The sequence below is a fragment of the Lepisosteus platostomus genome, chromosome 5, assembly GCF_059453375.1.
Source record: "Lepisosteus platostomus isolate fLepPlt1 chromosome 5, fLepPlt1.hap1, whole genome shotgun sequence".
Taxonomy (NCBI): Eukaryota; Metazoa; Chordata; class Actinopteri; order Semionotiformes; family Lepisosteidae; genus Lepisosteus; species Lepisosteus platostomus.
Genome location: NC_142615.1, coordinates 35,142,077 through 35,166,140, shown reverse-complemented (window position 1 = coordinate 35,166,140; position 24,064 = coordinate 35,142,077). Strand labels below are relative to the sequence as shown.

The window sequence follows — 24,064 nt, the reverse complement described above, 5'->3', positions numbered from 1 at the left end:
CACCAGAAATATATTGAAAACAAATGGGCTGTCACTAAGGAAATTCATAGAGAAATACAGGTCCCACCATAAAACACCATAAGGAGTGCAAAATATGTTAAGTTATTTCTGTACTTCATCAGTGTCGGTAAAAGAGGGACTCAAGGACACAAAGACTCTAGTTTGGGATGCAGGCTGAAAAAGGGAAGTGTGACTTTGGACACAGGGCATTGCATAGAGGAACAAATGGCGCAACGAAACAAAATGCCAAAACCCCTTTTTGAACCAGGGACCTTTAGAGCATCAGTCTAGGGCTTTCTCAGCTGAGCTATTTCAACCTCTGTGTACGATCTAACCTCTGCTGTCTGCAGTAGCCTCCCAAAGTTCGAGCATGAGTGCACGAAGAGGAGTGGTAGAGTGTTACGTCATTCAGAAGGGGAGTAATCCAGCTCAGCTCTCTGAGGTTTGGTAGATACATCTTCTTCCTGAGTAATGTAGGATCAACTTCTTCAGGCTGGAGGAAGGGCTTGCATTTCGGCAGTAGTAACTGACTGAGTAGTGACTTCTAGGACCTGGTCTTATCAGGTTGCTTTGCCACGTTTGTCAGTTCTGCTGAAAAGACCAGTCTCTAGGAAATTTAGGAAGCAGAAGAATGACTATCTGAAAGGTGACATGATCTGCTGGCTGTTTGATGTGATGTGATGAATGACACAGGAAATTCGAATTCTTCCAATAAGACAAAACAAGATCCATAAAACACTGGCAGGAGTGCAAAATGTGAGAAGATAAAAAGACACCTGTTTCTGCCCAATTTCAAACAGGGGATCTTGCGCATGTGTGATGAATGTGATAATCACAATATTACAGAAATGACAGCAGCATTGAACATGGCGAGACGTAAAAGATTGTTAATTCCCTTCAAATACTCAGTGTGTTTATTCTGCTGTATTAATTTACTGTGCTCACCCGGCAGTAACAAACCTGTTATCTACACACTGCTCCCAGAGCTGGATAGGTGACTCCACATTCTACAGCTCTCTAGCAAAAGAGGAAGTCAGACTACAGAAATGGAGTAAATCTCCTCTTCAGAATGTGGAAATATATTCCTGAGAGAAGTCCTTTCTCGAAGTTCAACACTCTCTGCAAGTCACCCATTCCCACCTTGCGCAGTGTAGTGGTTATCACATTATCTTAACACACCAAAGGGTTTCAGTTTGAAAGCGGGCGAAAACAAGTGATCACTTTTTGCATATTTGTCACTGCTGAGGTTGCTTTATGGGTCTATTTTCTATACTGTGCTGATCAATTTTTAAATCAAATGGCAAAAAAGACCCGTTCCCACACCTAAGGTCAAATATTAGGAATCAAAACTGTTCAAGTGTATGGAAGCACACAGCTTTATTAAGACTTCCAAGCGCAAGATCTTTTTATTCCTAAAAGACCCTATTTATGTTGTATGAGAAATATTAATATTAATACAGAATCTTTTTTCACAAAATAAATGGGCTTCCCGACTTCAGAAAGCCTTCTAGACAAATACTAAAAGAGCAAAAATTCCATTTGGTAAATGAAATGAAAACACAAACCCTACCAAACCTTGAGTACAGGCCATTCAGGGTGATATTACAAAACCATTTATAATTCAACAAATAAAACCTGTCAACTGGTAATCACAGCTACTCATAAAAAAACTGAAGTGGCAATACACAGTAGGTGACTCTTGAGTGCAAGTTAAATCCATGCAAGAAGGGGGTTTAGTGTTACATTTCCAAATCAGATATGCAAATGAGAGATCTGGCCCAGCCAATCTCAAAGCTCCCTTGGTCTGGAATGGAGCTGCTCCCCTCTTCTAGTTATTCACACGGGTGTTAGGTTACATATTAGCACACTTCATCTAATTCAGTTGTTTCAGAAAAAAAAGTAAACAAATAAACTGGATTTATTTGTTGGAGCTTCACCAATCTGTTTTTCCACCAAATAAATTGGCTTTCTGACTTCAGAAAAACCTTCCATTTATTTTTTAAGAACTATTTTAATTTCACAAACAAACACAAAGAATCACAAAATAGGAAACTTTAATAAATATACCCAAAACAATATATATGAAACCATCTATTTAGGTTATAGTGCTCTAATAATGGACAGGGCCAGGCTACCTGCTCCCTTGACTGGAACCTCAATGCCTTTGAACACCCCCGTGTTCCTCAACCTCCTGTTTTTAATTCGTCAGCACCTCTGAACTCAGTTCCATGAAGGACTATAGAATACTGGCTTAGCCAGGTGCGAATGTCCTCCATCTTTGCAAACTCTGAGAACAAAACAACATGCACAGTTGAATATGGATCTTCCCATGGGCCTGAACTATCACTCTTTTTGACTCAAAAAACTCCACACATTGTTCAAAGCGAGGGGAGGTAGCAGTAACAACTTCAAACGTTTTCTCCACATTCTACAGATCTCTAGAAATAGAGGAGGTCAGGCTGCAAAAGTGGGGGAATGGAAAAAATCTCCTCTCCAGAATGTGGAAAAACTTTCCTGGATTGAGTCCTTTTCTCTGCAAGTCACTCCATCCCACCTTGTGCAGTGTAGTGATTGTCACGTTCTCTTAAGACATCGAAGGGTTTCAGTTCGAAAGCAGGAGGAAACAAGCTATCTCTTTTATCAAAAGTTTAGCTCTCCCGACAGTGCTTAACAGGGCTCTTTTCTACACTGAGCTGCATATTTGGAAAACATAAGGGAAGAGAAAAGTTTCCCTTATTGGGAGTTTAACCCAGGCCACCTGGGTGAAAATCCAGAATCCTAACCACTAGACCATACAGGAGCACACAGCCTCACAAACAATGTGTAATTTCTGTCTTTATAGCGCACTTGTTACAGAGCTAGCTGGCACTCAGAGTACTGCAAGATCTATTTACTGAGAATTAGTTGAAGTATAACGTCAGGACTATAACCCCAGCTTTCAGGGGGACTGCAACCTTAACACAGAGCCTTAGACCACTCAGAAAAGGTTTGTTGGCTTTTATAAGTAATTACATGTGTGAAATCTATGTCTTTCAGGCCTGTGAGACTACATCACAGAAGTGCAAACTTGGATGATGGGCTTAGTAGATAGGGCAACAATTGCGACACGCGCCAAGCCTCTTATGTCCACTGCACATGCAGACTTTGAAAGGGGTCTCAGATTTTATGGGTACTCAATTCTATACAACACTGGCAAGACGGAGTAAAGGAGCAGACCCTTTAAGAGACAAAAACAACACATTGTTACAGCCAATGTTAATTAAAAGGGCATTACAGGCGTTGGAACTACTGTCACGGATGTTATAAGGGCATACCGTGGAATGGCCAGGAGAGCAAAATAGGCCCTATGTGTAGTGGCAAAACGGGTGTTAGCCCGTTTAGGAGGTCAGATGATGTCGGGTAGAAACTTAAGCCCTCAGACCGCAGAGGAGATGGCCTGGTGCTAGGCAGGTCTGAAGACATATGAACCCTCAATACAGAATGAGGAGGAAAGGGTGACCCGGAAATCTATAGCCCCAGACAAAGACAAACCAGAAGGACAAGCAAAGCACAGGGAAACTAGGACAGGACAGAGTGGGAGCGCCCTCTAGCTGTAGAGGGTGTGACAACTATTAGTTTTGAGTGAAATCCATTTTCAATGGTGTTTTTCCTGCTCATAACATTACCAGTGAGAAAGAGGATTGTGAAACCCCCATTGCTTAAACAGCGAGTGCGTTGGTGGTTATAGTAAGAAGTTTCCATAAAATGAATCATTATATTTTTGTAATACGTTTAGTGCCTATAAAAACTATTCACCCCCCTTGGCCTTTTCACATTTTATTGTGTTACAGTATGGAACCATGATGTATTTAACTGAGAATTGTTGCCACTCATCAACACAAAGTGCTCTACAATATCAAAGTGAAAAAATTCCAGACATTTTACTAAGTCATCAAAATAAAAAACACTAACCCTAACACTCAATACCCAGTTTATAAGGTGAAAAATTATGCTTGAAGCACAGCAAAGTTCTAAAACCACCATTTGAAAAGCACCCAGAAACATAAAATGTCCATTTCTCAAAAGTAAAATCTTTAGCTTTGAAAGATTGTTATCCATGTTTTCATTTTTTCTTTTTTTACATAACATGCTTTCGAGAAATAAACTGCCTATTACAATGAAGGCAGCATTAGCAAATGTGCATCTAGCTTTGTTAAATAAAATCAGGATGTTTACCTGTCTCAGATTGATCACTCTTTGCAGGCACACTACGGAAACCCGCAGATGTGAGCTGGGAGAATTGACTCTTACAAAGAGTGTTGAGCTAAGAGAAAAGGACTCCTCCTCTCAGTAATACATTTCCACATGTTGAAGAGTCGATTTTCCCCATTGCTTTCCCATATTTTTCGGTGTGGTTATTGATCACCAGTTATCTGCCAAGTCACAGTGAAACTGTTACAGTGAAAAGATTAATAATATTTATTTTATTGGAATACATGTGTAATGTCTCATTCTTACAAGCAATTTTTAAGGAAACACTAGTGTAAATTATAGTGTAAATAGACAGGAGCTATTATAATGTTAAATACTAGTTGTGATAGGTGAAGCTGCATCCAAGTGCTTGGTATGAATAGGTTATCTACGGAGTCTTTGACTTATCTACTCAGATGAGGAGCTAGATCAGTCCTTTTTTTCTCAATTTGAGTCACCATCAAGATGTAACATGGTCAAAGATGAACAGGAAACTTAATTAATGAGAACACCTGTATCACCCAAAATTGAATTCATAACCCTGAGATTAAGAGTTCCATGCTCTACTGACTGAGCCAATCAGGCACTGGTTAAAGTGCCAATCTAGTCCCTGCTGACGTCAATTTGAAAAGGTATACTTGCTGGCTTTCAATCCTGTTTGGACCGGAGTCTAGTGAAGCACATTGTATTCTTCATTGATTACTTAAAGCAGAGCAAAAGTCAGTGTAGCGGCGAAGCTTAATAATAAGAAAGAATTAAGTGTTCTGAGCTTTCCCAAATGGTCCCATCTCTGTTCATCTCTGTGGTGCAGCCACAGAGAAACTATTCATGCAGGCTGATTTAAGGTTTCCTTTGATAAGGGACAGCTCCCACAGGGGGATGCACTTAGCTAAGCCTGGCTATCATGATCAATGGTCATCCATTGGCACCTATCTGTCTAGGGAGTGCCAGATGGACATCTGGACTGCATTCCTAAGTGTCAGGAGTAAGTGACTCATATCTCACCTTGATCAGCCAATCAGAGACTGGTAGGGCCGAGTAACCCACGTGGGACTCTGATGCCCATGGAACTTTCAGCTAATCAACGAGCTGAAGTTCCTCCAGGTAAAAACAGGCAACACAGAGGGCCTGAGAAGATTCAATGGAGAATTCTGTGGACTTTTCTAAAGGGAATTCAAAGGAGAATTCCAGGGCAGGACGGCCCAGGAGCAGAAGGCTCCCAAGGGCAGGACCTTCTCGCAGAGCGCCTCCTGACCATCCTGAGACTCAGCCCGGACAACCACGGAACGGCCAGTGTGTCCGAATGCCAGAACTTTCCTTTGTTCTAAGAGTCTAGAGCGGAGGTTGCCAGAGAGTAACCAGAGGATCCACCCGAGGTTAGCACCAGCAGCAGGCCTCATGAACAGGTCAGAACTGTGGACAGCTGAATCACTATTCAGAACTAGCTCTTCATCAGTAACGAACCGGTCCTCTTCCTGACTTGCTGGGACCCACAGTCATCTTTTCTCCTGTGCACAAACTTTGCTAGTTAAAGCCAACACTAACTAGCCGGTCAGTGAGCATCAGCAGCGCACCGGTCTAAATGAATGATATACTGAACGTATGTCCTCTTGATATATGTAACTCTTTGTAACTGAATGAATATATATCTTTTGTATTCTGATAACCCTCTCGATAAGATCTGTTAGGTTTACATGCATATTTTATGTATTAATAAATGTATCCTCGTGTATTAGTACCTGTGTGTGCGCGTTGTTTGAGTTATGTCGCATGGTTGGATTCTAAAGCCATCAAAAGAATCAACTTTGTGATTTACTGTTACAATTAATAATTGTCCCCGTAAATGCCCAAACCCTACAGAACTGGTGCCTTCAGAGAGCCACTACATTACATATTTGGTGTCCCTGAGCCGGTTTTCTTACATATTTGGCGTCCCTGAACTGGCGTGGCAAGACTGAAATGAGTCAACCAAGCGAAATAATTCATATAAAACGCCGTGGGTTTCATACACGACAATACAGTGTGCTGAAAGCCAAAAGAAATAGTTCCCCTTGCTCTTTAAGCAGTGCTTGATTGTTTTGTGATCTTTTGCGATCTACCGGGTTGATTGCATACTTGATCTTGTGGTTTTCTGTGGTAAAACTGTGATTTCGTACTTAAAAGTAATACTCTTTAAGTTTAACGATGGTTGCTAAAAGGTCTGAATTCGAGTCGCTATTAAGCACTCTCTCTAGAAGCGACAGGTCTGACCACGATCTCTTCCATATCTCCGTCAGCGGAGAAGCTAGAATAAATCTCCATTCTCTGAGAGAGCTAGCGAAGGACATAAAGAGATTTGACCCCGCAGTGTCAGAGAATAATATCGAGAGTTATATTCAAGACCTCAGGTATACCCTGCAGTACCTGCCAAACGCCACAGAACAGGAGAAAGTGTTTCTGGTTAGAAAAACTACCAGCAGAGCTGTACATGAGTGGATGGCTAGGCAGATGAAGAAAGTCTGTAATGACTTTGTGCAGCTATGTCAAGCACTTATCGAAGAATACAGTGCGTTTATTGACCTGACTGCCGCGATAGCCGCTGCACTTAATATTAAGCACGAGAGAGCAGAGTCCCCTCGCGAATATTACGAGAGACGAACTTATTTTGCAGGGCGAAATGATGAGGGTTGCGAAGAGAACACACATTTCAAGGGTTTATTCATTGCGAATCTCCACCCGTCAGTCAGAAAGATGATCTTAATGCATACAGATGCACAGACCATGAAAATGACTGATATTAAGAGATTCGTGCAGAAAGCCTGGGAGTATGATGTCCAAAGTCGCCCTGAGCAAAAAGCTGTTAAAGCGACTGTGTTCGTCGTCAGAGCCAGCAGGGTTAATTCCCCCCTGCTCGAAGGAGCACAGGCTCCTGAGCTGGCTAAGCCCTGTTCCAAAGCACTCATACAGGACCGCACCCAGCGTCCTAAGTGCCATGAGAACACCGGGGGAGGGAAAGGGTTAGAAAAGGCTGAACAAAAGGATTCAGTAGCCGCCCGCCTGGCCAGGCTTGAACAAGCTTTATTAGGACAGGGACAACCGCTCCCCAAGGCTGCCGGAAGCGTGAATGAGCTGATACTCTCCACTGGAGGAGGCGGAGACCTGCCCCCTCTCCCTCCCTCAGTCTATCTGATTGAGCGGAAGGGTTCCTGCCTGAATGAGGTCAGCCACTCCCAAGTGAGTGCTGACTCCACCCCTGAAGTCACAGAGCAGGCAGTAAAACACAGAAGAAAAGCAGGAAGCTTTTACCTCAAGGCTGCCATGGGAGATGTCTTACCTAGTGAGACACTGATTGACACTGAGGTTGAGAGGTGTTTGATGTCACACGGCAAGCTCAAACGGGTAGAAAAAGAAAAGGGCATGCGACTCAGAGAGGAACTGTTGATGGATCACCAGAAAGGCAAAGTGTGGAAACAGGTTAAGGCTCATAAGCCTTCTGTACAGAAGGAAAGGGGGGCCAAGAGGCAGACTGTGCTCACACAGTGCCCACCGAACACAGAAGCCTATGTGAGGATTCCTTCTGTTCCCTCTGGACAAGAAATAAAAATATTTTCTTGTTCCCCGGATATACGGGGAAGTCGTGTCCTGGCTGAGATCCCAACAGCCTCCATGGCGCAGGAGCGGTGCTCCAAGCAGCCGCCTGATCCACCAGGTAAAGCACACACCTTTTACATCCCTAAAGAGGAGCAGATCTCCCCACCTGGCGATGAAAAGGAGCTTTCCCTGTGCACCCTGGCACCCAAGAGGGGTCAGGAACACCACCCTGCAGGGGTGGAAGGGATCCAGATGGCAGGAGAGCAGGTTGGTGATGTAGCCCTCACCCTTAGCCCTGAGAGGTCCTCTGTTAGCGAGGATCTGCTTGAGCAGCTGTCACAGGGCCACCGCCAGGTGCCCCTGGTGCAACATTCACAGGTTAGACAGGAGGTCCAGCTGGACGCTGAGACTACTGCGCTGTGGACACACCTGATCCCAGATGCCGATTCCCTCTGCTTTGACCCAGGGAACCTGCAGTCAGGTAACATTATTTCTCACAACTACCAGGTAGTGAGAGAGACCGACCTGATTGTTCCTGCCTCAACGGCAGGGTTTCCAACACACCCAGTCCCCCAGAAGGGACAGGGAATGAAAGCCGAGCCGGTTTTCTTACAGCCACCAGCTCAGTCTGTCAGTCTGAGTCTCACCAACAGTGGTTCAGCCATACTGGAGCTGGATGCTCAAGCCACCCGCCTGCCAGCGCAGGACATCGCAAAGAGGGGTGTCAGAATCCCCGCCTGCACTGACATGGGCCTGGTGGGTGATAGCGAGTTCAAAGACAGTGAACTAGCTATCCCAGTGCTGGGGCAGCTCCCTGAACCCCTAGCGAGGGAAGGGGGGAGCGAGCAGGTGTCCTACACCCACGCCCAGCGAACGATTGTAAACATGCCGATAGAGGGATTCCTCAATCAGGAGGGGTGCAGGGTGGACCTGAACAGTGAGAATGGGGTAACAATCCCAGATCACTCAGGTGCTCCAGATGACCACTCAGCCGAGGGTCAGGCATGCTCCACCGCTGCACCGCCCCCTGCAGGGTTCCTAGAGCACAGGCATGAACAAATCAAAAAAGCAGATGCCCTGGAAATGGAGGAGCAGCATCAGCAGCTGCGTCAGATCTCCCCAGATTTCCAGGATGTTGGTGCCCAGGATGCCACATGGCATACTGAGAAAGACACCATGTACACGCTGCGCCAGCTTAGAAAGGCGACAGTCACTCAGAAGGAGATGACTGGGATCAGCCACCCTTAAAAACTTTTGGGAGGACTGATTGCTGCCGCCACTGTTGTGCATTTGCTCTTTTTGGTAGGTTTGTTTGTTACCGGCACTCTCACCCTGACTGCCCCAAGAAGGCAGGTGTCAGAAATGCCAGAGGGTAGTGAAAGACTGTATCAACAGAAGCAGCGGCTGGAAAGCCTAGGGAAACCCTTACAGGGCACAATATTAGCAGTAAACCTTCATGCAGCAGTGTTAAATAACACCCTCCACACCGTGGGCAGGATTGTCGACGTGTTACAGTGGGATTATGCTTACGTGCAACAGGTCAGAATGCTGATGCAGGATCTGCTTAGGGAGCTTAGTGCCACGGTAACTAGCCTAGCCATGGGACAGATTCCAACCTACTTGGTTCCACTGTCCTTGGTAGAAGAAGTACTGAGGACCACCACTTCCGAGATGGTGCAGCCAGTGCAAGTACATCTTGCATACAGTCTAGGCAGTGCCATTCCCATACATGTCAACCCTGAAGCCAAGGAAATAGGTTTCCTGTTGAACCTTCCCATCGTGAGTAGCAAGGATATCTATAGACTCAAGTCTATATCGAACGTTGGCTTCTGGAGGGGGGACATGCATGTGAAGTTGACCACCCCACCGCTCGTAGCTTACCAGGAGGATGATCCAAATTTGTACCTTGTTCCAAACCTGGAACTGTGTCAACCAAGGATATCCACTGGGTATGCCCAAGTAAGCCATTCCTTAGGGACACAACTCAGAGGTTGTGTGGTATCAGAAAGGGGGCTGCCACTGAAAAGTGTAAAGCCACAGTGACGAGCAAAAGTGAGGTTAATGAACCCCAGGTTGAGCAGGTGGGAAAGATATCGCTGGTCAGCACACCACAGTTAACTGTTACAAGAACCTATGACAGACATGACACAGCTACCGAAGTGCAGCTACCCAACAAAACAGTTTTTCTACAAGTTCCTGAAGGAGCTATAGTGCATCTCAACGATTTAGCACTATATCATCTGGAGTCAGAACTGTATGAAACGGAACTCGAGATTGTGGACGCTTTCAGAGGACACAGCGTTGACTTGGATGAGAGAATCCAAGAGACAGTAAGCCTTGAGGGTGTACAGTTACTCGAATTTGTTCTCAACGACACAAACTTAAAAATTACGCTGGTAGGTCCCAAGCACAGTCGTTGTGGATCCTCTGGGGCGCTGGGAACAGTAAACGTGGTCATCTTGACACTGCTGCTGGGTAGCTGGATCATGGCTGGGGTAATGTGTTGGATGCTGTTCTCTTGTATCAAAGCCTTGCGGGGTAGTTTGAATGAGACAAAGGGAGCAATGGTGTATCACCGAAATCAGGTAACCACTCCCAAACGTCTGCCTGCTGCAGAGCTATCCGATACTGATAGTGAACTGCCGGAAGTTTAAGGTCTAGGGCTAATGATGATGCCCGATGCCTCATTTCTATGTACCTTATAACTGAGAGCAGGTATACGCAATGTTCTTTCCAACACTATTTCCTGTACAAATTCTCGAGAGGTAATGTGAATATTGGGTGGTAGAATCCACCGTGGTACAACAGACATCACTTAACTCTGTTTTAGTTTTGAAGGCAACAACGCCTCAGGACCTCGTGACCTTCAAAAAGGGGGGATATGTAGCGGCAATGCTTGTTACTAAGACAGAATTAAGCGTTGGTGTGCTTTCCTAAAGGAGGCCCCATCTCACCCTCCATCTCTGTGGTGCTGCCACAGAGAAAGTATTTATGCAGGCTGATTTAAGATGTTTTCTTTTGATAAGGAACAAGCTCTCAGACGGGGATGCGCTTAGCTAAGCCTGGCTATCATGATCAATGGTCATCCATTGGCGCCTATCAGTCTAGGGAGTGCCGAATGGACATCTGGACTGCATTCCTAAGTGTCAAGAGTAAGTGACTTATATCTCATCTTGACCAACCAATCAGGGACTGGCAGGGCGTGGTAATACCACGTGGGTCTCCAACGCCCGCCAAACTCTCAACCAATCAGCACACATCTGGGCCTTGGTCAAAAAGGGAGTGCAAGCTCAGATCGGGGCTCTCCTTGGCCATTTTCGCGCATCCTCAGAGACAATCACGTGACAACTGCTGTTGTCTGCAAAAGGACTTGGACTTTGTTCTAAGCGCGAGGCCGAGGATCCCGTACGTACTCAGAATTCTACCAACGTGAATGCTCCGCTTGATCAATGGCAGCCTACAGTTGGACCCTTGTCGACAACCTGAATAGCTTATTCAGAAGCAGCGCTGGACCGGGAACGAACCAGCTTCTTCCCAGGCAAAAGAGTGACTTGTGAGGACTCGCGGTCACACTCTGTGCATAGAGACTTTCTACTAGCCAGCCAGACTCCTGGTAGATCCCCTCGGAGCAACGACTGCCCTGCGCGCCGCAGTCAGATTCCTCCGCCCGTCCTACTCCGAGCTGCACCTTGACTGGTTGGCCGGTAGCCAGAGGACGCCGACACAACGCCCATTGGACAACCGCTGCAACAGAGGCTGCAACAGAGCCTGTCAGCTGATTTGGTGTTCGTGCCGGGAGATTCCAAATCCATACACAGTGGATAAGTAAACCCCATGTTCTACATTGCGTCTCGAGAATTCAATTGTACCTCAACACAAGATGTTATCAATTTAATTCATGAGTAATGTATTTACTTCCGAGTTTAGAGTAACAGTGGGTAAAAACACTGGTTCGTATCCAGGCAGACTAGTATATCTTTGGTGCACAATTTATTTTAATTAATGTATCTCGTGTATTGAACCCGTGTGTGTGCATTGTTAGTTGTTCTGACGATTGATTTTCTAAAAGCTACAACGAACAACCTTGTGATTACTGTTACAATTAATAATTGTCTCAGTAAACCCATCAAACCACTACACTATTGAGCCATGAAGAAGACCCACCTGTCCCAGTGTATTACCTGTAGTGTTACTTTCAGAAAATCATAAAAAAAATAAAGAGGCCACAGCCACAGCAAGGTTGTATGAGGTTAGGGGCCCTGTCTGGTGTGTAAAACATATGGTTTCAGCAGTGTGGCTGTTGTATTTGAATTACTATTGAGCCATGAAAAAGACCCCCCTATCCCAGTGTATACCTGTAGTGTTATCTTCAGAAAATCATAAGAAATAAAGGTTCCACAACCCAAAACAAAGCTGGGAAAAGTCAGAAGACCTGCTTGGTGTGCAAAACACTTACTTGCAGCATTGTGGGTGCTGTGATTTAAATGCTATTGGCTTGTGAACAGAATACCCCTATCCCAGTGCATTGTGCCATATTAAATAAAAGCACGAGAAAAAGAGATTCAGAACGCAAAGCTGTGTCAGTGTTCTGTGTAAAAAATCGGTTTGAACATCATGGGAGCTGTTTTTAATGAGCTGCTGAGTAAAGAATATTTTAATCTTCCTGCTGTCAGCAGTATTGTCAATATAGTTGACCCTTACCTGAATGAAAACAGGGCGTAAAGGAAGGGTTTCAGAAATCAAACAAAGCTTTATTCCTGTGCTTACAGTCTGGGTAATTGGAGACTGCGCTGTTCTGATTCCTATGGTCATATACGGGTTATTCGCACGAAGCCGTATTGAACAGTATTTTTTGCGTTGTGAACGTCTGTACACAGCGGTCCTCCAGGTTCCAGTAAGTGCGTAATTACGCATCGATGAAAAACCGGAGGTTTAAAAAAAGATAATTAGCCCACTGATACTTAGATGTAGAGGCTGTGGAAATATCCACAAGTCTTGGTCTTTAAAATGCATTTGGTTTGACAGCGTTCTGTGCTTCCATTGGGAAGATATGGACAAAAGAATATTCGTGCTCGGTCAAAAAAATGTCATAAAAACGAAAAAGTAAAGGCTGAGAAAGCATTCACAATGTATTTTATACACAAAGGAAGTATTCTCGCAACTCTAAGAGGTTTCGTGGTTTAATTTTTTTTAATTGTTGAATCATATTTAAATGTTAAACAACTGAAAAGCATATCGTTGTAGACCAGGATGGCCGAGTGGTTAAGGCGTTAGACTTAAAATCCAATGGACAAATGTCCACGTGGGTTCAATCCCCACTCCTGGTCATGTTGTAATAAGTTTTAAGTGACAGAACACTTTGATGATTTACACTCTATTTAAATATGAATTTACTAAATTTCAGTTCACTCCCACTCCCTGGCATAACTGAGCTTTCACTATCGCATACTGAAGGCTTTACATGCATTAGCTGTGATACGGCTCCCAATAAAGACGGAATCAAACAGTTTGTTCTGTCTCTCATGGTGATCCTCTTCTCGATCCAAATGAAATGTTTAATATGATGCTTCGAGAAAAAAAAAGGAGTGAATTTCCGCCTGTAATGATTGATGCCCCATCAAACATTTTGTAACATCCCCGGAAGATTATACAGTAGAATCCTGGTTGTGGCTTAAATGCAAGGTAAACAAGACTAAGGAAACGATGTCGAACTGGAATTTAAGTACCCGGAATATTTCACTACATTGGGCAATATGTGCCAGAGAGGACCACTTTAAATCCCTTCGATAGCTCAGTTGGTAGCGCAGCTGACTGTATTAGAAACAGTTAGGAATCCTTAAGTCGCTGTTTCGACTACAGCTCGAAGAAAGTTGCTTTTGTGAACTTTAATCAAATAGTTAAAATAGCTAATCTTTTTCACTCAGACGTTGATCAAAAGCTCAATAAACGATGAAGCAGAGGCTCTTGTTCCGAATTCAGCTAACATCTGGTTGTCTTGTTTTGGCAAATATCTTATCTTTGAATTAAGGGACTACGCTGTCTGATTTGTAATTCAAAAGTAGATACAAATGTCACTGTTTTCAAAGGATAGGAACTTAATTGGCTTTATGATTTGGTATTGATTTTGTATCATGATATTATTACGTTTGTGCTTTCTGTGTTTTTTATCGTATTGTGAACTTATTTTTTAAACAAATGCTTACAAAGGCAAACACAGCACACATCTGTTTATACCAGCGGTGAATTGTACATTTTTATTAAGTACAATCTACTGTATTTTTAGAAACAAAATGGCATACTGTGCACGATATTTTGCAGAAACACAACCTGATATTTTCATAATTATTATTTTAATCATTTGACAAGTATGAGGTCCCGGATCCAAATCTTCAGGTCTGATTTTTTTTAAAGTGATATCTTCTCGTCCTCTCGTGGAAATCACAAGATGTGAGCAAATGTTTTTTGTTCTTTTTTTTTCACGTTGTGATCCAAAGAGCCTCAGACGCACAGTCTGACAGTAACCAAACCAGAATGGATTCTGCTGGGAGCCGGACTGAGCTTATTCTCACTCCCTGTGCTGAAAACAGAATTATCTCTTCCCCGAACATCGTCTACAGCTGCTAGATATTGCTCTGTGTCCTACTGCTCCAGCAATTCCTTTGACCAAAGACAGATCACTTGTGCGCTTTTAAACTTCTTGCCGCTACAGGCTCTTTGATGGCTCATGCTGATCGTCCTGTGGATCCAAAAGAAAATATGAAAGCTGATACTGATATTTTCGATTGTAATTTGCATCTAGCTACAACGTCCCTGGAAAAGATAATTTATTAGTTGCGTGCAATCGGAATCTTTCCGTATGATAGTGGAAATAGTTTTAAAAATGTTTTCTAAAGAAGATTGTATTGCCAGGACCTGCCTTTAGCGCTCAGTAGCGATGACGCTGTTGATATAGATGGAGAAGAAATGTAAGATGAATTGATGATCTAAGCTAAAATAGCCCTAACACGCCTGCTGTAACAGTGTTTGTATTCATAGCAAGTAATATTCTTTTTCAAACCCGAACGTTCCTTTTGCATTAAGTGTTATGTAACCATTAGCGGTTTCTGTAGCTTCTGAAGAGCGCACTTTTCCAAACTGAAGCCTATAAGAACATTATTCAAGATGCACCATGGCCCAGAATCGTGCATCAGGACAAGGATTAACATCAATTGAAAGTACTCCCAAATAAAAGATTTGACCGAAAAATTGAAAGAGTAGGCAAGTATTAAAACAACGCCATAAGTGCTCGATTTCCAGTCGCTTTCCCGGTTCAGGCTTTGTAAAATGATGTGATCAGTGGAGTCATGCTGCGGTTGTGAGTTCAAGCCTCACCTGGAACAGCCCGGTTTTCTGTCTTGACAGGTAAACAGTGTTTTGTGTTTTTTGCTAAATGGAGAGAGGATTCTGTGTTAATTGTGCTCCTCCTGGGAGAGGTCAAGATGAGACGTTCACGAGGCTGGTGGTAAATATCCTGTCCAGGAATATCGGGACTGTAGGGGGTCAGATCTATAGATGTAGTAAACACATCAGTGGAGACGGTGTGTCTGCTCTCTGTGAGAGAGCCGGGCGGAAAGAATATTCTGTGGTCTGGGAAGAAGAGTCTCTCGTTGGAAGAGCGGCGCTCCTCACAGGAGAGAATAAAAAAAAAATCTTTTTCAGGGACGCTGATTGTTCTCTTTGGGGGAATTAAAAGCACTTGTCGCAAGTGACCTCGTGGCGCAATGGTAGCGCGTCTGACTCCAGATCAGAAGGTTGCGTGTTCAAATCACGTCGAGGTCAGCTGAGGAGTTTGCAGGTGCTGCTGGTGCCGAACCCGGAAATTACACCACGCAGTCGGGTTTTATCTGTACACCACATAGGTAATCTGAACGAAGTAACAGCGCAGTATAGAACACCCAATCAGGAGCTTATGCAGCGAATCATCATGAACACGACAAGAGAAAAGGCACACTGCCCATACGTGAAACATCACGCCCGGCTTTAGAGACAGTGACATCAGAGAATGGAAGTTTCAGACCTCCTTCTTGTTACAGGTTCAAGCAAACCTGAAAGTTAGGGAGTGTTTGGTCTCTTTTGTTTGAAAAAGTGTCTGAAGCCTGTAATTATAATTTGCCCTTTTTTAGTTGTGGTTGAAATCCACTCCCATGTACCAAGACCTTACAGTATATTCATGTTTACTTAAATGACTAACGCCATTGGACATTAGTTGGTGTTTTTTTTTTGTAACGATTTGCTATTTCATGCAGGAAAGAAAGGAACCCAGACCCAACGTTTGCTTTCAGGTGGGGTTCATTTACATAACATACATCTATTTCTGAGGAGCCTGATTTAAATCACACAACCCCGGTAGAAGTCGAATCGACAATCTAATAAACCGAAATCAGACGCGTTATCCATTAAACCACCAGCCCGTCACGTAAATGAATTGCACCATGGTGAGTTCAGCGCCGCTCCTAGTAAAGCCCCACCCCCATCTTAAATTTCTACGTGAGAAACGTGTTTTCTACATTTTTATCAGTTTTTAAAAATCATCACTTTTAAGCAGACAACGCCTTTATGTGTCGCTCTGAATTTCTAATTGATTTAGAATTCCAAGAAAAAAGCGTTTTGTTCCACAACGGCGTGAAATGATCACGTCTTTCATTCTACTTCTCTCTTGTAGTAAAGCAGACCTTGCTGGGTGAGTGTTTGTTCTGGTAAATTAGGTCACGGATCATGTTAACTCACTTCTGCTAAACACAACATTTCCTTATGCATGTGTCTTTGTACAGCTGTTATACAAAGGGCTGGTGATCAGGGACGCGCTTCGGATTGTTTCGATGTAAACATAATCTCCGCTAAAAGCCCTCTTGAACTTTGCAGGAAATGTGCGTGAAACCATTTTCACGTGTGGAATTTTATCTTCAGCTGGCTGTAGTTAGAATGCCTTATACACCCGTTCTGTATCCTTAGCAAAAATATTTTAAAATTATAACACAGAGTTGTTGGAGAACTTGACAATCATTATTAAATGAGCACAGTACAAATGAACATTGATATTTTTGTTGTATGTACTTTAATTTAAAAAGATATAAACATAACTGTGCTGATATGGATGTTCATTTGAAGGATTTGAGGAATCTATAAAGGATGTCAGAACAACCAAAGAAACATTTGGGCATCTGCATATTTGTAAAGATTAAAGAGCACCGTAAGTGTGAAGTTTGCACACACGAGAGAAGAAATGAGTTTCAATGCACATCATTAAACTGATGGTGTGCTTATCAGTCATGCATTAAACATGTATAGCAGAGGATGGCTTTGATCCATCAATCTTTGGGTTATGGACCCAGTACGCTTCTACTGCGCCACTCAGCTATGTTTAACACAACTGCTTTTGCACCTGAGATGAAAAGTTTCAACGGTAAACGCAGACGTCACTGAGCACTTGGTCTTTTGTAGTACAAATCATCACACGCTGCTCTACATGGGCGTCTTCAAGATCGTTGAGAACCAAAGCTTCTGCCTTCCTGGTTACTGATTCTTTCTTCGTTAATTCCCAAATCTTCAATGAGAATCAGTGAAACGAAAACCAAACACATGTACACACTCGCGTCCTAGCATGAAAGAAAAATGATGGAAGCGTTTGAGAAATAACAAGAGTAGTCTGAACAGCTCCAGCCTATCAACTGCTCTACAAACTGATCGTTATCTCCACACCCAGTTTATAACACTGAAAATGATTCAGGAAGCAAAGCAAAGTTCTAAAAGCAGTGGTTGAAAAGCGTCTAGATACATAAAATGACAATTTCTCAAAAGTAAAATCTTCAGGTTTTTAATATTGTCATCCATATATTTTCGTTTTTCTCTTTTTTACATAACACGCTTTCGAGAAATAGACTGTCTTGTAATGAAGGCTGCATTAGAAAATGTGTATCTAAATTAAAATCGGGTTTATGACTTCTGCGTTTTTCAGCTTTCTTAGCGCTTGGGTCTCGATTCAGATATTGCAATGAAAGCAACAGGGGAGTAAGTTTTCCTTTTCTAAATCAAAGGTGATCTGCTCACAAGGAAGTATAAAAACGTCAGCGTTTACTTTTTGAAGACCGCAAATTGTCGAAACACTATTGCTTCATAAGCTAATAAGTAACGTTTCTGAGCACGCATTGTATTACTAATGCTGTTATTAATTAAAAAAAAGCTTAACTTCACATAATGGAATTTGGACGGCTCAAAGTAGTCTATTCCTTGTACAACTAACTTGCCCGCTGAGTAGAGTTTTAAGCAACGGCAGCAGATATAGCAGTAATAGCAACAGCGTAGAGTGTCACAACACTCTATGAAAGAATTGCGGCTTCAGATCGTTTTGTTCTGTTGAAGCTGCCTACAGGCTCCGAATTGTTGACATTGGCTGTGATCTTCTTTTTTCAGGTTTCATGAAATTCTTCACATATTTGAAATATTTCATTCGGGTTCGCCCAATACACGGTGCAAACCGTACCTGCAGCAGAATGCTATGGCACATGAAGCCCTTTTGTTTGCCGGTTGTAAGGATTGAGGTGCGTACTACAAATCGAGCAAGCAAAAAGAAAATTAAACAGGAGTCTTTTTTTGGATTGCTAATCCACTGTGCTCTGCTCGTCTAGGTTCAAATCCCATCCTTGTCATAGTTAAGGCCTGAGACGTGTGTGTTTTTTCTAAACGGTGTTTGCATTTGTTTCTTCTTTTACTCCTGTACTAGAGCAGTAATATTTCTAGCGGTGGAAGAACATGGTATCACATGCTGACAGCAGGAACACGTGGCCACAAGCTGCAGTACATTGGTTTTGGAACAGCAATAACTTTCCTGTGGAGACAGGTGCGCCGGTATTAATACAGCGCTTTCGAGCGGAAAGAGTTACAAGAACTGACTTAAACTTACCAGTTATGTTCAATAGCTAAAAACACAAAACCAACCTATTCAGTGTTGAATCTAAATAACAGAAGCCAATGCTGCCATCAAGGGAAAAAAATCCTGAGTTATGTAGTTTTGAGACTACATATCTGACTTTCAGTTTGAAGCGGTACAATGGATTCTAGGTCACATTCGTTCTTGATTCAGGATATATATGAGTGTGCTAATGGTTAGAACTGTTTACATGAGGTACAAACGGTAACATTTTCATTGCGAGAAGAAAGTCAGTCCGTGCGCATTTCTCAGCATGCACATTGTCAGGAAAACTAAACCCACAGTGCCAGCAAACCTTTCGATAGCCTGTAGGTACTGCCATTGCAAATGTAACAGGTTGTTCAAACACACAAATGACATCGTTGCTATCTCGTAATTAGGAGATAATTTGGTATTTATTAATTAAGATTTTTTTCCTGGGTGGCAAAAATGCGCTTCCGCAATAAATCATAGACTCTGCTTTCAAAATAGCTGCACCAGGCACTTGGACACAGATAAACACAGGGATTTAAAATTCAGGAATATGAATGGTCAACTGCTTACAGTTGGGTTTTTACGTTTTCTTATTTAGCGATTTGTGTATCAATCTTTTAACAATTCATTAAAATGCTAACAACATGTAAAATAAAAACAACAGCACCGTTAAATGAAGGGGAGACAGGTAGTTTTTTTTTTTACAATCAGATTCCAATCTCTAATGCTGTGTGTGAGAGCTTAGGTAACTTTCCTTTTCTCACATTTTCTGACGACTATTCCAAAGGGGCACCCTGTCAACTCCTAATACTTTGTATGTTTGATTATTGTCGTTTTATTTAGAAAAAGTTCAATATTGATCATAACTTTAGAAAATTATGATCACGAATAAAAAAAGGGGCTAAAGATGTGAGTTGTTCTTGAATCAGAGCCGGGTGACACGGGCTTCTGTTCTGATATGGTTGTACGAGAAGCAGGAGGAATCGCTTCTCTCCTATGGAGCATGAGCTGAATCAGGAGGGAGACATTTCGTATGCTCGTGCATATGTTAACGCATGACCTACATCATAAAACTAAATTAAAAACTAACATTAAGTTGTCAAAGACATTCATTTATATACGAACAAGAGACAGACATAGCAATGGTTCTACATTAACTTGTCCTACACTGATCAGACTAATTGAAATGTATGAAAGCCCGTTTCTGCCAGGGAGTTAAAAAACGCGCTATGGTATCGCAGAATTCCGACTAAGTAACTCAAAATTGCGACTTGGTAACTCAGAACTCCGACTTTATATCTAAAATGTTCTTTAGCTCAGCTAGCAAGGCCTGGATTCAAGCCAATACAGTGAGGCACGAAGTAGGGTGGGAGCGGCGAGGGCACAAGCCCTAGAACCCGAATCCGTTACAATAACAAAAGGACAGACAATGAAATATGGGCTATTTCGAAGTCGCAAATGTGAGATATAAAGTCAAAATTCTGAGTTTTTAGGTCGCAATTCTGAGATACCATAGTGCGTTTTTTTTTTACTCCCTGGCGGAAACGGGCTTCCATTGGTTCTCAGTGCTGCGAAGCAAAAGCAATCTCTGAGAAATCAGACAAATTATTATCAGAACATGTCAAAAGCTGATCAGTATTTCTTTACTGGGAAGCAAAGAACTGCTTGTATTACACATTTTAATATGACATGCAATTACACATGAAAATTAGTAAAAATATTATTGTAAAATTACGTGTTGATAGAACAGCCCCCTCGATAAAAGAAAGTGTGGACGGACTTGTCGCATGTTCCGTACTCTGTCTGACAGCGAGTTTAACACTGTCCTTGGAAATTAGAAACGAATTGAACAATAAATTAATCTGAGCAAATTTTACACGTGTGGGTGATTTCATTCTGTCGAAATTACGTGGAACTCCTCCGCTGGGGTCAGATACACACGGGAAAGTGTTCAGGCGGCTTCACGGAGTCCCGCCTCAGACTGGAAGCAGGTTCTAATTAGACGCTGAGAACAATTCGGGTCTCTGTGTGTAATTGATTGTGTTGATTGAGCGGTAGTGCGACCATGTGTGTGGTAGCATAGTCCTGCTAGTATAAAAACCTAGTCACCGCGTTCACACTTTATGCTCTCTTGCTTCAACACAGTTTGGTGGTTTATGTGTCTTACTTCTGTAGCAGTTTAGCGGGACGTCAATTTGGCGATGCGCTCGTTTCTCTTTGTGCTGTGCCTGTGCGCAGGGGCCGGGCTCCCCGCACTGATCTCCTCTGGGCCGGCTGGCTGGGACTCTCGGGAATTAGCGCTCCAGGCCGACCTCCCGGCTCCTGAAGACGCAGCCCAGTCGGAGGATTTGAACCTGGCAGATGCGCCCTCCGAAGACCTGTCTGCAAGCGAGAACGACTCGCAGTCCTTGGCTCCCGACTTTCGCCGCCTTCCCGTGTCCAGAGACGCGTACTCGCCCTACTTCGACAAGAAGAAGATGAAGCCCGAAGCCGGTAGCCGCCCCTTACCCGCCTACATCAAGAGCGTCCTGTTTCCTCCCCAGCGAGGGCGGCAGCCGGCTCGCCCGGCCATCGGGGGCACCCGAGGAGTGGCTGTGTGGTGCGACTCCAGCAGGATGTACGTGAGGGTCAGTCGGCTCCTGTTCGGCTTCAGCTGTCGGCCATCGGAGGTGACCTTGGGCAACTGCAGCGTCAGCCGAACCACACGCCTTTACTTCTACTTCATCTACGGGCTTCACGAGTGCGGCACCGAGCGATCGGTAAGCGGGTCTTCATCTACAGGCAGTGTATCGATGTGAGCTGTAGGGCCAGTGTCGGGGTTGCCTTTCCTGGGAATATCCCTTCCTCTGTGACCCTGCAGGTTGTCCAGGGCCGCCTGGTGTACTCCAACACTCTCCGCTATGCCCCGCCCTCCTCCAGTGCACCTGTGCATCGCTTCATTCCCTTCTCTGTGCCGGTCAAGTGCTCCTACAACAGGTAGGCAGGGCTCTGCTGCTGCTGAGAAGCCGCTGGGAAAGTGTCCAGAAGCCCCTCATCCCCTCTGTCCTGCAGGTTCCACTACTCCTACAAGGTTGGCTATGTCCCCACGTGGGCCAGGAGAAGGACCTTCTTCAAGGACCTGAAGAACAAGCACAGCTTTGTGCTGCTCACCACCAACTGTAAGCTTCTTGAGCGAGTGGCTCCACCTGCCTGCAGGGGGTGCTGTGTGCAGGTGTAATGCTGCCTCTCTCTTTCTCCAGCCCACTGGGTCCGGCTCTCTCCTAAGGATGAGTACTTCCTGGGTCAGCCCATGTACTTCCAGGCCACTGCCTACTTTGCCACAGCGGAGCAGAGGCTGTACATTCACTTGTGTTACGTAACGGAGAAACCGGACCAGCACTCCCAGCCCCGTTTCCCCGTGATCGACAACTTGGGGTACGGCCCCTTCTGGGAGGAGAGGTGGACAGGAGCCCCGAGAGCCTGCAGGGGTTCATCCTTGTCCTTGTCCCCAGGTGCATGGTGGACAGCAAGGCAGATGGCTGCCTGTCCAGGTTTGTCCCCTCCAAGCAGAAGGATGTGCTCCGCTTCACAATTGATGCCTTCCTCTTCCAGAAGAAGCTGTCCAGGAAGGTACTGCTCTCAAAGGCTGCTCAGCCTTCCTGCTCTACTGATCCATGGTCTGCTTTTCCATCCATGATCTAGATGTGAACCAGATTGTGGCAGCTGTAGTGCCTAGAGCTGCCAGCTTGCCTTCACTGATGGCAGAAGTTCCTTCTCTGTCCCTCTATTGGCCTTGATCCCTTAATGCTGTGACCATCCCTCTTGCAGCATGAAGTGACTGAGCTGTACATGCACTGTGTCATGGCTGTGGCTCCTGCTAAAGCAACACCAGGGACCAAGTCCTGCACCTACAACAGGGAGGCAAAGAGGTACTTCTGCAAGGAGCCTGCTGAGGGTGCTCTGGGACATGCCAGGTGGGACCTCACCTGTCCTCCTCTCCTCCAGGTGGGAGGAGCTGTATGGTGACCATGAGGTCTGTGTCTGCTGTGAGTCCAGGTGTGCTGGCAGACCGAATGGAGGTGGGTCTGGTTCTTTATCCCTTGTTGATACATCTCTGCCCAACAGAGAACTATGAGGAATGATCCTTCCTGGGCAAAGTGGCTGTTTAGATGAGTAGCATCACTGTTGGTCTCCAGCTGAAGCAGATCCCTCGCTGCTGGGTGCTGCTTGTCCACAGGTACCAGGAGCCTGGTGACCAGCAGTAGGGTGGCTGTGGCACCAGTAGAGGGTCCTCTGGGTGTGGAATCTGCCTGGACTGAGGATGAGGAAGGAGACCCTCGGAGCTCCAGTGAAGATGCTGAGGGGGCTCGAGGGGACAGAGAGGCTGCAGGACAAGATGCTGAGAGCACCAGTGAGGATGTGGAGGGAGCAGAGGACTTTGGAGAATCATCACCCCCTCCCCTCCCCCTTTTCAGCTGGGGGGGCGGCTGGAGTAGTAAGTGGGGTAATGTACCTAGGTTCAGTTTAAGCACTAAGACATGAGGAGACTAAAGTAAGTCTTTTTATCAAAGACTGTAATATTTCTAATGACCAAAAGCACAGAAAGGTGACAACTTGTTCTGCCACTAGCAGTGACAGTTAATTGGGAAGTATGTATGCAGGAAAAAAGGGAGGGGTGGGTTCATAAGGCCAAAACCATCACAAAGAATTAACCCACACCCTTCACTCTGTAGTTAATCTGATTTCTGAACAAAAGTCTTTATGCACTTTTTCATCAAACCTAAAATAATGGGAGTTTTGGGGGAACATGACTGACTTGCTGCACTTATTTGGGCTTCAGGAACAATACAACAGCATGTTAAAAACAAAGCTTTTGCTGTTGGTCTCATATTTAAGGTGTTTTTGAGATTAAATGCTTTCTCAATTGACAGGAGCCACTTCCTTATTCAGAGGGTAGTGGGAGTCTGGAGCCTACCTGGGCATCCTGCAGGTTACAGGAGTAATCACAGACTGTACCCCGAGAGCCATTGTGATATACCTCAACCCTCCCAGAGCAGGCACCTCCTCCAGCTAACCTGAGGGACCAGTGGTCTAGAGAACAAAATAAAGCTGATTAACAGACAGAGACACTTAATTTTAATGTTTCTTTATTAGCCCTATACAATTTCTTGCATTAGGAATTCATCTTTTCACATACCGCAGCTTTTCTCTGTGAAGACACAGACGGGGAGCAAACCTTGGGGTCAGAGCACAGGGTCTGCCATTGTATAGCACCCTTGGAGCAGTTAGGGTTAAGGGTCGTGCTCAGGGGCCCAACAGAGTAGGATTCCTCTGCCAGCTGTGGGA

The 24,064-nt window shown here is 44.3% G+C and overlaps 1 protein-coding gene and 3 non-coding genes across 5 annotated transcripts; 3 read left to right on the top strand and 1 right to left on the bottom strand.

Moving 5' to 3' along the window:
- Positions 1-1,480: 1,480 nt before the first annotated feature.
- LOC148665841 (U7 small nuclear RNA) lies at positions 1,481-1,538 on the bottom strand. The gene has a single exon (XR_015938884.1). It is a non-coding gene; the product is annotated as a U7 small nuclear RNA (small nuclear RNA).
- Positions 1,539-13,044: 11,506 nt separating this feature from the next.
- Positions 13,045-13,127, top strand: trnal-uaa (transfer RNA leucine (anticodon UAA)). The gene has a single exon. It is a non-coding gene; the product is annotated as a tRNA-Leu (tRNA).
- Positions 13,128-15,546: 2,419 nt separating this feature from the next.
- trnaw-cca (transfer RNA tryptophan (anticodon CCA)) lies at positions 15,547-15,618 on the top strand. Its single transcript has one exon. It is a non-coding gene; the product is annotated as a tRNA-Trp (tRNA).
- Positions 15,619-20,883: 5,265 nt separating this feature from the next.
- On the top strand, positions 20,884-23,845 carry LOC148665838 (zona pellucida sperm-binding protein 3-like). Of its 2 annotated transcripts, none has more exons than XM_088631665.1 (9): positions 20,884-21,498; positions 21,600-21,715; positions 21,791-21,897; positions 21,979-22,153; positions 22,231-22,348; positions 22,547-22,647; positions 22,724-22,797; positions 22,956-23,222; positions 23,650-23,845. In XM_088631665.1, the coding sequence occupies exons 1-9, from the start codon at positions 20,941-20,943 to the stop codon at positions 23,673-23,675; spliced, it is 1,542 nt and encodes a 513-aa protein (XP_088487791.1). In that variant the 5' UTR covers positions 20,884-20,940; the 3' UTR covers positions 23,676-23,845. The 2 variants fall into 2 exon arrangements, with proteins under 2 accessions (XP_088487791.1, XP_088487792.1); XM_088631666.1 differs by having other exon boundaries at positions 20,885-21,498; positions 22,956-23,213.
- The last annotated feature ends 219 nt before the right edge of the window (positions 23,846-24,064 follow it).